This window comes from Triturus cristatus, chromosome 3_1 (genome assembly GCF_964204655.1).
Source record: "Triturus cristatus chromosome 3_1, aTriCri1.1, whole genome shotgun sequence".
Classification (NCBI taxonomy): Eukaryota; Metazoa; Chordata; class Amphibia; order Caudata; family Salamandridae; genus Triturus; species Triturus cristatus.
The window spans coordinates 1035050505-1035064439 of NC_140583.1; the positions used below are offsets into that span (position 1 = coordinate 1035050505).

At 42.1% G+C, this 13935-nt stretch overlaps 1 protein-coding gene across 6 annotated transcripts in view; it reads right to left on the minus strand.

Moving 5' to 3' along the window:
- Positions 1-549: 549 nt before the first annotated feature.
- RAB3GAP1 (RAB3 GTPase activating protein catalytic subunit 1) overlaps positions 550-13935 on the minus strand; it is a 673051-nt gene continuing 659665 nt past the window's right edge. For 4 of the 6 annotated variants that reach the window (XM_085645769.1, XM_085645771.1, XM_085645768.1 and 1 more), the window contains 2 exons: positions 8405-8425; positions 550-1898 (listed from right to left, as the gene is read on the minus strand). In XM_085645769.1, the coding sequence (XP_085501895.1) occupies positions 1659-1898; positions 8405-8425 (261 nt within the window). In that variant the 3' untranslated portion in view covers positions 550-1658. The remainder of the gene's footprint in view (positions 1899-8404; positions 8426-13935) is intronic. The other 2 variants (XM_085645770.1, XM_085645773.1) reach the window with 1 other exon arrangement.

The window sequence follows — 13935 nt, forward strand, 5'->3', positions numbered from 1 at the left end:
CCAGGAGACTTATTCCTCCTTGCATGCAGAGAGGAACTAAAGAGGAGAAATGAAGATATTTTTCCTCGTTATGCCAGCCTCGGGTGGGCACACCCCCTTTTACTATCTTTAAGAAATATGGGTTTGCTTCAAAATACATGGGTTGATGCACAGAAACACCCATGTAATGCTTTTCTATGCAAGGCAGTGCGGTGCGTAGCATATATATTTATTTATATATATCCACGCATATCGGGCTTTGCTTGGCTTTATAAATCCCAAAGTAGATTTTGCGTCGGGCTGTACCAAAAAAGTGACTCCACCGGTCATACAATGTTAGTAAATCTGGGTCTTTAGTCTAAATTTCTAACCTGGATGTACTTTTTACTAAAGTTGTATCTATACACAACAATATGCTTGCTGCATTTATTTATTCAGAGTTCCTTTATTACGCTATATCAGCTTAGTTTTGTAAATAAACTAACTCATGCTGTATCAAAGGAAAGGTCAATGATGCGGATTGCTTTCTTGTACCCGTTTGAAAATAGAAATGAAAATGGTAGCAACATGTTTGAGTTCACAAGTTAAACAATTTAATTACAATGATGGCACAGCATGTGTAATGTACAGAGTTACATTTACATTATAGACTATTAATCTTACATTTTTACACATTTAGTAAGAATATATGCATGCTGTACATAAAAGGGAATTTACACATGAACTTTGACATATCACTGGTTCTACACAACATATAAAATCCATTGTACATTCCAAACTTTTTTCACCCAAAGTTTGACTTTTTTAATGAATTCATAACAGGAACAAAACAAGATATAATCATATAAAATGCAGTCATTTTTAATGAAAAGGCAGCCTTTTAAAAGAATATCAGCGAAATTATTATCAAGCAGAGTGTGGTGAGCCAAAACACATTTAAGCTTTTACATGTATTTTCTTCTAAACGTCTTAAACAGAAATTTCCTTTTTTAAAAATTTTTTTTTTAGATGTGCAAATTTCTGTTAACAAAAGCTAGTTTGACTAGAAGGCTCACAGTGGTATACATTTGCATAATGAAATAGCATAATGAGAGAAAAGAAAAAACAATATTAAATTACAATACTCTATTATTATTTAATGTTTAGTTATTTCGAAGTAGCAGACCTAGTATGACATTTATAGTTGGAGCACACGTCAATAAACTAGTAACAAAAAAAATAATTTTCAAAAATATAGTCCATATTTGGGACCAAACCGAACGTGTTCTGTCACCTTGTTTTCCTGGAATACCACACCTTTAATGGGAATAAGTGCACACGTTTCCGAAAACCTGTTGAGCCGTTTCATACAGGAAAACTATGCAAATATGAGATCTGGCAAATTTTTAAAAACAAAAATGAGTTAAGATAAGTATAGACCAGTACTATTCTTAACAATGGTTCCGGGACACACTACCGCTTTAATCTGCAACTGCATATACATTAAACGTTCTGAAGGTGGTGTTCAATTGCATTGCAACTAGACACGAAGTGAGTATTTGTTCAGGCAAGCATTTCAGTTTCTAGCAAAGCATAAAGGATAAATTAAATAATATCCGACATAAATTATAGCAGCAGTGAAGCAGCACTTGCAGAATCTATACCATTGGCTGTAAAAGGGCCTCAATTTGTGCAATGAGTTAGAAGAATGATGTGTCAGCCGAAAAAGCACCAGCAAGTCTGAAATCTTCTTTTGTGAGAACACTGTACATACGCTGGGGCAGAGCTTTCGAATATGGTGCTGGTCTGGGCACAGTTGTCCTTAAAATAATTTCACGTCCTGTTGGTGGCGGGAAATCTGAAACTCCTGTATTTTGTCTTCTCTCCTCAGAAGAACCTGACCCCTTAGCATCATCATCCGTCGGGATCATTGCTGCAAGCTAAAAGAAAATGTCGGGCGAAAGATAATTAACAATATTAAACGACGTACATACACGCTTAAGAGTCTTACACAGCATCAGATATAAATAAGTAAATACAAAGCATAAACCTACAGACAAAAAAACATACTATACGTGTTTGCCATCATGCGGAATATTATCAAGCAAGTTTTGTATTTCTCCCTTTATGGTTTCCCTCCTCCGTTGGTTGCAACTAAAAGTTACCTCCAAAATGTTCCTTAAATAACAATGCCGTGTTAAAGGAAACAGATTTTTCGACAATATAAATAGGTCCCAACTGCTGGTAGATTCCGCATCCACTGCAGGTTTTCATCGAAGATGTAAAAGTTTCCCACTAGTCGGAGGATCCTTTAATCACTTTCCTGTACCGCTCTGCCAAGTTTCCCAGGTCCATGCATGATGTGCTGCTCCAATCCAGGAAAAAGTGGCACTCCCTCAGACACTTCAGAAGCAGCCGGTTCACACATGGCTGTCCAGGTTCTTCCCTTTGATTGTGCTGAGGGAAGTCCCATCGGCCCCAAAAAAGTTGACAAATAGAGAGTGCTGTGGGAGAATGGAACCTATTTGTACTCCTATCATTTAGGTAATGGACAGCTCCTGCAGTGCTCCAAAGGCCCGCAGCATCCTGGAGGGACCTTTGCAGTTAAGAGCACAGATTGCTGCCTTAGCGGGCTTATGATGCCAGACATAGCCAGCAAAAGAAGCATTCTGATTATTTGGCCAGCTCCTAACGTTCCACCCAGTGTGGTAATAGTGGTAATACAGTCTGCATGGAACGTTAGGCTCCCTTCTCCAACAGCACTCGCTCATTTTTCGGCTTATTTTTTTTTTACTTTCCTCTCAGCAAAATCAAAGTGAAGAGCCTGGACATGCATGTGTGAACCCTCTACTTCTGAAGAGGCTGCGGGAGAACATTCCCCCCCCCCTCCCCCCCCCTCCCCCACCCCCCCTCTTTTTAGGTCTCGCCTGCAACGGCGCATGCACACTTGCTTGCGAGAGATATATTGTATACAAGGGGCTTGCAGTCAAGGCCGGCTTTAGGGCTGTGCGACTGGTGTGGCCGCACATGGTGCTGACCTGGAGAAGGGCACTGTGATTAGCAATAATATAGGATTCAAAAACACCTGCTGCAGAGTTCCTTGTGCATCTAGCTTTCAGGCAGCAATAAAAATGTCAAGGTACCTTGTGATTAATGTTCCTGCTAAAAAGAGATCAGAATTTTGTCTAGGGCTGTTTTGGCTTGCCATAAAGTAGAGCAGAGGGTTAATACGCCTTTTGCAAAGAACAGATCTGTAATGTATGTGGATAGTTGAGTGGATTAGTAAAGCCAGCCTTTACCAGTGCTTTAAAACAAATTAAATGTACTTGGGAGAGGTGCTGTGGAGAGATGAGGGGCACTTTTGCCAGGTGTTAGTGAGGGAATCCGAGGAGGTGGTCATGGGAAAGTCCGGGGGGCACCAAAAAAAAGATGGTGCACCGGGCACCACCAGTGCTAAAGCTGGCCCTGCTTGCAGTCTGCCCTTTGCTTAACATTCATTGGATTAATTGCTGCTTTTACTTGCTACCTTCTAACTGACCAGGGCATGCTGGCTTCACTTCTTCTTTTGGCTGAAGCATGGACCAAATACGGATTGCTTCAGCTTGTATGCTGTCCTTTCACGGATCTCACTGTGATTAAGGTATTAGCCTTGTTGAACCTCTTGCCATTTGTAGCTATGTTTTACTGTGCCACACACACACTTCAAAGAAGCCCTTTTTGCCTTAGAAATTCATGTTCATTGTGACAACAGATTCCAACTGCTTGTATGGTGAAAACACAGGTCATCTGCTTGAAAATGTATTTTCACCAAGACAAAGGCGAAATTGCATTCTTTATGTGATAGGATTTTTTGGCCGGACGTCATATTTTTCTTCTTTTTTACACATGGGGACGTTAACTGATTTGCTCAGAACTACAGGGGTGTTAGGTGGAGACCTAATAAGCACTGGCATTGGAAATAGCTCTCACCTTTGAGACTATTGGCTCTGCCATTGCCTTTTGTTCATGCTGTAAAGAATGGGCATTGCCGATTTTGGCACAGATTTGTAGCAATGCTGTAAAGAAGCACGACTAAAAAAAATAATAAGGAAAAGACTATGAGGCAACCAGTGCTACTGCACTTGGCTGCATCGTAGCACTTTCTTAAATTAGTTTTAGCGACAATGTAAAGCATCCACACTGCTTTATGGTTTAGCTAAAAAATATTACCAAAGCCAATACGAGACATATTGGCTTTGCCAATACTTGTTCAGGTAAGAGACAGCCCCTGCTTCGCAGCGCTCCCTATTTTCTTGACAGGAGGTGTAAATTATCCTCCCTCGTTATGGGCCCATAATTGCAGGGCGGGCAATTTCCAGCCTTTATTGCCTAGAGATGCAGGGAATCGCGATTAATTATAAAATAGCTGATATGGAAGAGGAACCGTTATTTTTTTTACTTTCTAAGGGGTATAACTTTCAAAATTATAAAAGGCGCCATTGAAGAGCAATACATATAATACACTACATGTTGAAAATTGCATATTCATAAAGTTTATTTTTCAGGCGAGGGAGAATGAGAACTGATCAGCCCCGTTTGCTATCGTTGCCACCCCTGGCTGTCTGCTCACCATCTCCTGAAATCCAGTACCCATGCTGCTTAAGTACATGGAGATTAGGCAGAAAAGGCCATGCGTTTTACTGAGCACCCTGCAAGCCAAGAATCTGAAGGTAAGTGTAGCAAATGGGCAAATGCATCTATATGTCTATCTGAAAGGCTTTCCTTCAAAGACTGGTGACAGACTGACACTTCCAATGGGCTTTTCCGGACCCTTAGGTAAGAACACCTGAGGGGGTCAGTTGCCTGGCTGCTGATGTGGTCATTGCCTTCACCAGATTAATACTCAATTGGTCAGTATCATAAAAGCTGAATAATGTGTTACTATTGTAATACTAGCCATTTAGTCATTTTTAGGTCTCGCGCGCAGCAGTGCTCGCGCAGGGGAGAGTCCTTTTGTCCGGGGTTCAAAAATGGACCCTGGAATCGCACACGCTCGTGCGTGTGTTTTCTGTTTTGGGGTCTCTAATTAGGCTTTGAGTGCGGGTTTTGTTTCAACAGAGCACGCAATAGGCCAAAGGCGGGCGCATTGCTCCGCCCATGGTCTATTGGTGTCTGTTACTCGCACCAAAGCCCATATGTTTTAAATGATCGTGCCCAGACACGGGCGCGATAATTAAAAACATATGCCTCGCAGTGTCGCGCGCACGCACCACGCGCGGGCGTGTGTTTTTTTACAATAGCGATAGAGAAAGCGATCGCTCAAGCGATCGCTCAGTGCCGCTTGTTGTTTAATGTTTTCGTTATGCCCTACAATTGCAGTTCTTTAGAGTTTACCTTCTGGATTATTATATTTGCTGGTTTTCACTGTATGCACTTTTTTGTGGTCCTCGTTTTCCGCCATTACCAGCAGGTTTAGTTATTTGTTCACTATCGCTGCTCAGTTAATTTGGATATTTTCTAATGAGCTATTTTGTGTCTTCCAGGTCGTGTAGTTTGCATAGGACTGTGATACCAGTAATAGCTGGTGCATATTTGAGCACCTTCCGTATCTGTTTTTGCAATTTTGGCTTTTTTTTCCTGTATCGTACACTGTCTCCAGGCCACGACCGTCTCGGGAGCGGCACGTCGAGGCCCAGAAGGCGGGCGGGGAGGGCCAGGCCGGGGAGGCGGCAGCTCTCCTCCTCGGGTCTCGAGCTTCCTGTCGCCGGAGCAGCGGTGGAGTCTCGAGGACCGTGCCCGCCCCTATCGCGAAGATGCCAGACTTCATGGCGGTGGTCTCGGGCCTCTGCATCATCTTCACGGTTGCCATGTTCACCGCGGGCCTGTGAGTGTCCCCCTCCCCCGGCTCTCCGTCACCCGAGAGGCCCGGGCACGCGCTCGGTTCCGACCTCTTGCGTTGACGTGTCCGGGCCCGCACAGCCCCCTCAGCATCGTGCTCGTGTGACGCCTGCAGCCGGAGGATACGAGGGGGGTGCCCAGCCCGGTGAAAAGCCTCTCACCGGTGAGGAGGCTTGAGTGCATACAAACCCCTGAGTGTGACCTAAACGTGCAATGAATTTAGTTTCCTTTCAAAGTTTTCACCACAAAAGCACAATTGGAAGGAAAAATTCTCTACTTACCTATTACGTCGTCATTTTACGTTGAAATGCACTCCCCCATCCCCCCCTAGTTCCTGCTCACACCTGCAATCTATGCCCTAATTAAGTGCGCTGGACTTTTTCTGGTGCACTTTATGTTTTTGTTTATTAAGCATGCAGGCAGAGTTATAAGTGCAGCAACTAATGGGTCAAGTGCAGGCAAATGGAACACTTGTGAGATGTGAGGAAGATTTAAAGAAACCATTCTAAAAAAACAAGCCAGTATTTCAAAATGAACAAGGCATGTTAAAGTGGAAAAAAACATACGATATTCATTCTGATATACTGCGAGTGAAATGACATAAGGAAGTAGGTTTTAGTTCAAAGGTTGTGACACAGCTAACAGACGAATGTTTAAAATTTACTGTAAACTGTTACTGTAAAGTGCTTTTCTTTAAATTCTGGGACTTGTAGTCATGTGTTATAGTGGAATAAACAAGACCAAGTCCCAGCATTTAAAGAAAAACCCTGGACCGGAGCACCACATCACGCATGGAAACTCGTGAAGTTGGCAGGTCTGCTGAAGATCTTATGCTAGCCTCTAGAGGTGCCCGAATGAATCTCTCTCTAAGCTGATATGAGGTGCGCATGTTTGATCGAATAGTCATTACGTACTTTATACATGTAATGACTTATTGTGAGGTGACTAAATATAAGGTGAAGAAGGGAGAGTTCACCACCAGCCTAGGCATTGTGTAGGAGGAGGTTAATTTGGAGCAGTAGGTTAGTATAGAAGACTATATACTATTGTTTGTTACTTGAAGGTAGAAGCCGGTGCTGGGATATCATGCCAGTTGACTGTCTCTGTTTTCCCATTTCTCAGTACCATGCTCTCATTCATGTTAACCTGTATAGTCACTAAGCCGTTCCATTTCTTTCGATCCCCTGAGTCACAAATGCCAGTTTGTCTGATAGTAGGACTTTTGAGATGGCTAATAGTTAACAAGACCACAGCAGGGTTGATTAGGAAGTGTGGTAGTGCTCTTGGGCTGTGTATCAAAGTATTTAATTTCAGGTTGTTGGCAGTGTCACCAGAACTGCATGTTAGGGGTGTTCTGCCTACAATTTAGCTATGAAAGACATACAATTGATATTACTCAAGTACCTTTCTTTGCAGTTCCCAACATGTTGGCATTAAGTATGTAGTTGGGAGCCTTAAATACTAAGTCGGCATTTAACCACAACAACAGAACACTTGTTGATTAGTTTAAAACAAGCATTTGCAATGCAATAGATCTCGCATTTATGCGAGTTTGAGCTATTGACATTGCAAATTACAATGCCTTTTATTTAGGTTTTAAAAACGAAAACAAAAAATAAAATAAAAGGCACTGTCATTTGCAATGTCAATAGCTCAAACTCGCGTAAATGCGAGACCTATTGCATTGCAAATGCTTGTGTAAGATGCTCTGTTGTTCAAGCTGTCCAATCGGTAAGTATGGCTACTATGGCATGGTGGACCAAATGTGGCAAGACACCTTAATGAGTCAGTAGAGGTTACAATTTTGTCAGTGCTACCCAATAAGTACCTATTGCCAGGGCTGCTTTTACATGTTAGACAAAAATGCCAAATTACATCATGAAAGGGAACTCTGCACTTGTCACGCTTCAGAAAGAGCAGTCCAAGTCAGATGGTAAATACTTCTCTTATTCAGCTTCCTTATTCTCACTGATTATTCATCCACAAGGGTATCCAGGTATTAGGCTCTTGCTTGGATCAGTCGATTCTCTAGTGGACCTCTTAGATTGACCATTGAGGAGTTCACCAAAGGAATCACCTGTACTCCAAAAGCAAAAGATTCTTCTAGGACTATCTCGCTGTGGAAAAATGCCACCTAAAATGAATGACTAGTCATTTTTCCCACAGTCAACTTTTCCAAAGCGGATTTGCTGCCCGCATAAACTGGTGTTAATGATGATCAAAACGTTGAAGGTATTTTTCAACAGAAAATTAAAACTGCACATTTTTACAAACAAATTTCCATTGGCGTTCTTTGACCATGTAGGAGAATTCCGACTTTGTTTTCAAAGTGCACTTTTCCTTTAACATTGCTTTAAAATGTGTTTTTCTAGTAAGAATATCTGAATTCAATAACTTCAAATGCACACAACATGTAAATGGGGGAATTTTTTTAACAGCCAAATCAGTAAAATAAAATCACAATGGAGGCAAAAGCATTTCATTCTGATTAGTCTGAATTCATATGCAATGGAAGGTGTGGTGCATTGTTGGAGGTGAAAAAAATGGGAGATAGAAAGGAGAGTTTTACCTCTTCAGAAGATTCAGTCAGCTTGAAAAGGGTAAGAAAAGAAATGGTGAAAGATAGAAGGTCAAGTCAAAAGTGGTGTACAGAAAACAAGGTCAGTTAGGTCTTAGTTTAAAAAGCTAATATATCTGTGGGGATGCATTAAAGAAATACATCCACATTTCACACTTGTAAACAAGTTAAACGAAACAAATTTTCTGTGAAGAGGAAAACATTGTCTACATAATATGGGCTGATGTCCACAGTCATTTTTGAATTGCAAGCAAAACAAATGATACCTACTAGAGCACCTGCCAACTTTACAAACTTCCTGGGAATTCTAATGACAAATAAATTACTAGAACTTTTCGGTCAACTTTAGAGAAGTAGCAAAGTACTGATATGGGTTTTCTTGTTGGAAACAGTGAGGTTGCAGATATGGGTAGATATGCTGCTAAACCCACAATCAATTAATGTAAAATTTGGAAAGGGTTGAACAAAAGCAAGGAAAAGAAAAAGGAAATATTAATAAGAGGAACAGGTGAAAAAGGAAATATTTTGAGACACTAAAAGACAAAATATTTCAATATAAGAAACTGATAATGAGAGTTTCTACCAAAAACATCAAGCACTCAGAAACAGGAAGTATTTGAATTTAGCAAGAAGTTTGGCAAAAGTTTTAGCAGGGAAATTTTAAAGAAAATAAATAAAATACCACTAAGCAATTAAAATCAGATGGAGGATCACTTCAAGGAGAAGACAACATAGCCCATATAATGATTGTGTATTTTTCAAAACTGTTTACAGCCTATGATAAACCAAATTTGGAGTTATGGAATCAATTTGTCTAGACATCCCCTACAGAACAACGAGTGACCAGGAAAGAATAGAAGATGCAACTCTGGAAAACTAAGTTTGACTAATTGAAATTGTGAAAAGGTCCTGGTCCAAATAGACTTCTGAATGTGTTTAGGAACACCTTAAAAGAAAAATGCTACTTACCAGTATGCATCTGTTCTTGGCATGTAGAGCTGCAGAGTTGTATAATTTTGCATAGATCGCCATCTGGTGTTGGGCTTGGATGTTTTCACCTTGTTTTTGTCTTCGAAGAACTTAGTCTTTGAAGTCACGAGGTTGGTGACTCCTCCTTCGGTCGACAGTGCGCATGGGCATCGACTCCATCCTTAGATTGTTTGTACCACGCAGGGTTAGATGGAGTAGTGAGAAGTAGAAAGATGTCCATGTGTAATGTATCTAAATAAGATAATACTGGAACAGATACAGGTATCCGGGGAGGCGGGTGGGCGTATACAACTCTGCAGCTCTACATGCCAAGAACAGATGCATACTGGAAAGTTGCATTTTCCGTTCGAGGCATATGAGCTGCAGATTGTATACTTTTGCATAGACTATACAGCAGTTACCTCGTTAGCGGTGGTTACCTGTATCTGTTGCAGTAGTTTGAAATAGTATTTTTAATACAGCCTGGCCCACACTAGTTTGTTGTTTTGCCTGTACATTTACACAATAGTGTTTTGTGAAGGTGTGTGGTGTAGCCCAAGTTGCTGCTTTGCATATGTCGTCTAGGGGAATGTTCCCTAAGAATGCCATAGAAGCCCCTAGTTTGCGTGTAGAGTGAGCTCTATGGGGAATGGTTAATGTGTGTTTGGCTTTGATGCAGCATATTTGTATGCATTTCACAATCCACCTTGCAATTCCTGCTTTGGATATGGGATTACCTTTATGAGGTGGGGAGAAAGCCACAAAGAGTTGTTTGGTTTTCCTAAAGGATTTTGTTCTCTCAATGTAGTAGAGTATTGCTCTTTTAACATCTAAGGTGTGTAGAGCTCGTTCTGCCACTGAGTCTGGTTGAGGGAAAAACACTGGAAGTTCAGCAGACTGGTTGAGATGGAAGGCCGATACTACTTTGGGTACACATTTTGGGTTAGTCCTAAGAACTACTTTGTTATGATGGATTTGTAAAAATGGTTCTTGTATGGTTAATGCCTGGAGTTCACTAACTCTTCTGAGAGAGGTGATAGCAATTAAAAAGGCTACTTTCCAAGTGAGAAACTGTAGTTCGCATTTGTGGAGAGGTTCAAAAGGAGGAGCCATTAATCTGGTAAGGACTACATTAAGGTTCCACACCGGAGAGGGTGGAGCTCATGGTGGAATTATTCTTTTAAGTCTTTCCATAAAAGCTTTAATAGCAGGAACTCAAAACAAAGACATGTGTTGTCCATTTTGTAGGTAGACAGCTATGGCAGCTAGATGTAACCTAATAGATGTATATGCTAGGTTACATTGTTGTAGATGCAAGAGGTAACATATGATGTTCTGAATGGAAGCATCTAGTAGGTTGATTTTGTTGTGCGTGCAATAAATGATGAATCGTTTTCATTTCGCTGCATAGCATGCCCTGGTGGTAGGGCGTCTAGTCTCTTTAATAACATTCATACAGTCTGGTGGGAGATTAAGGTAGCCGAACTCTAAGATTTCAGGTGCCAGATCGCAAGGTTGAGTTGATTGGGATCTGGGTGTCTTATCTCTCCATGGTTCTGAGAAGCTTGGGTGAGAGGCGTAGCTTTTGATGCGGTACTACTGATAGTTCCAGTAGGGTTGTGAACCATGGTTGCCTTGCCCATGTTGGAGTAACTAGGATCATTGTGAGGGAATGTTGTTTGAGTTTCCGGACCACTAACTGAATGAGTGGGAGAGGCGGAAAAGCGTAACCAAATTTGCCTGACCAATTCATCCATAGCGCATTGCCTTTGGATAATGGGTGTGGATACCTGGAGGCGAATTTTGGTCATTTTGCGTTTTGGTGTGTGGCGAACAGATCTATCTCTGGGTGTCCCCACATACAAAAGAATGGAAGAAATACTTGAGGATGAAGTTCCCATTCATGGATATGCTGTGCTTGGCGGCTGAGCAGATCTGCAATCTGACTGTGTATTCCTGGAAGATGTTCTGCAAGGAGGTATATCTTTTGCGGAATGGCCTATGTCCATATGCTCTGAGCTAGGTGTGAAAGCTGCAGAGAGTGTGTCCCTCCTTCCTTCAGTATGTAATACATTGCTGTCATGTTGTCTGTACGGATCAGGACAGGTTTGCCTCGGAGGTGCAGTTGAAAAGATTTAAACGCTAAGAAGATTGCTAACAATTCCAAGTAGTTGATGTGGAATTGTCTTTGTTGGGGGGTCCAGATACCCTGAATGGTATGAGTTTGAAGATGAGCTTCTCAGCCAGTGAGCAATGCGTCTGTTGTTAGTAATGTCTGTGGGACTGGCTCGAGGAACAATCGCCCTTTGGAAAGGTTATGTGTGTTCCACCACTGTAGAGAGCGATGAGTGCGGTCATCCACCAACACCAGATCTGTTAGTTGACCTTGAGCCTGGTTCCACTGATGTGCCAAACATTCTTGTAATGGACGCATTTGGAGTCTCGCTTAAGAAATGAGAAAAATGCAAGAGGCCATCATCCCTATTAATTGCATGAACACTTGTGCTGGTAGTGAGTGTTGCGGCTGAAATCTTTGAACTAGCGCTTGTATGGCAGTTATGCTGACTGGGTTGGGCTATGCTAGGGCTGTGGAAGTTTTTATTGTAGCTCCTAGGTATTGTTGTATTCTGGATGGTTGGAGGTGGGATTTGTCCAGGTTTACTGTGAAGCAGTTGAATTGTGCTGAGTGTATGTGTTGGCCACAGCTGTTGTGGGATTTTGCCTTTGAGCCAGTCATCCAGATAAGGGAAGACATGAATGTGCTGTCTTTTTAAATGGTCTGCAACCCCTGCGAGGCACTTGGTTAAAACTCTGGGTGCAGTGGTGACCCCGAATGGAAGAACTTTGAATTGGTAGTGTTGACCATCTACCACAAACCAGAGATATTTCCTGTGAGTGGGATGAATGGGAATGTGGAAGTAGGCGTCCTTTAGATCTAGAGTGGAGAGAAAGTCGCCTTGCTGAAGTATTGGAAGCACTTGTTGTAGAGTGACCATGTGGAAGTGGTCTGATTGGATGTAAAAGTTGAGTGGTCTGAGGTCCAGTATTGGCCTGAGAGTGCCGTCTTTTTTTGGAATCAGAAACTAGAGGGAATAGACCACTGTGCCTTGATGAGGCAAGGGAACTGGCTCTATTGCTTGCTTTTTTACTAGTGCAAGAACCTCTTGTTTGAGAAGAATCAAGTGTTCTGATGACATTGGACGCTGTCTGGGAGGAATGTTGGGAGGGGTAGAAGTGAGTTCCAGGCAATAACCATACTGGATAATTTATCTTACCCACTTGTCTGTTGTGATGGAATTCCAACCTAGTTGGTGACATGCTTCATCATTGGGTTCCCACCGGAGAGACCGAATGTCTCCCCGGTGTGCTGCGACACCTGAAGTACAGCGGAGCTGGTTTTTTTGTGTGTGAATGCAGTGCAAATTGTGATAGTGTAGGTTAAAAAATGTCACAGTTTGAACCAATAAGTAATTTTAATAGTGGTAAACTGGACACAATTAAAAACAATGTGGTGGATGTGAGAACTCTGGTGATAATTGGGCCAGCTACGTCCTAAATATAGTGCAAAGTGATCACAGTGGTCGACATGTTTCTGCTTCTTGCGTTATTACATGAAGCATTCTTCAGGACCTAGTGTAAGGCCACCACGGCGGTATACGCTCGCTAAGGCGTACCCTGACCTGTGGGGTCTAGAACCGCTAAAGACTTACGGTCAAAATAAGGTAACCCTTCAGGATTTCTGAGAGCTTTAGTTCTGTTGAGGCAAGAGTGAAAAATAAAACAGAAGAAACAAACAGTGATTCACAAAATACATATATAGTTCCACAGAGAACAGGCTTAGGCTAATCACACAAAATTTGTGAATGAGTTTCATGCTCACAGAGGGTGAAAATTTCCATATTATCAGAACCTTTGGGAGTTCTCACTCGTATCAACCCGTGTCGATAAAGGAAATATCCTGTGGTGCTCGTTAGCGCTAGAACAAATAGTGCCGGAGAATGCTACACCCTGGTAGGTGGTGATTACGGCAAAAATGCCTGAACAATTCGCCATCACGCTCTTAGTCAACACTGCAATCTGGCTGACTTATGGGAGGCGGAAGAACGCTTGGTTTTAACATGGAGATGCGAGGAATTATCACACTGGTTGGTGAACACCAAGAAATCCGTAAACGGTGCTTACGTGATGTTCAAATCAACTTCACTACATGAGTCCGGGTGGGGGGCGGGACCTATAGTCACACTCTAGACAAGGAGTGAAGGAAGTAAAATGAAATTAAAAACTTACATGGTGGAAGTAAAGGTACGGAATTCAGCATAGCAGAACCTTTACTTACTACGCCAAGGTCACCAGCCCTCTGCAAACCTACTCGGCCCTCCTGCGGACTCGGATGTTAACGTCCGGACCGGGAGAAGTGTAAAAATAGTATGCGCCTCCCAATTGGGAGGCGTAACGTCATCACGCCTGTCACGTCAGACGGTGAATGCGGAGGGAGATGACTAGACTACTGACTTTCAGATGACTAGATCATAACTTACACGGCTTCCGGGGAA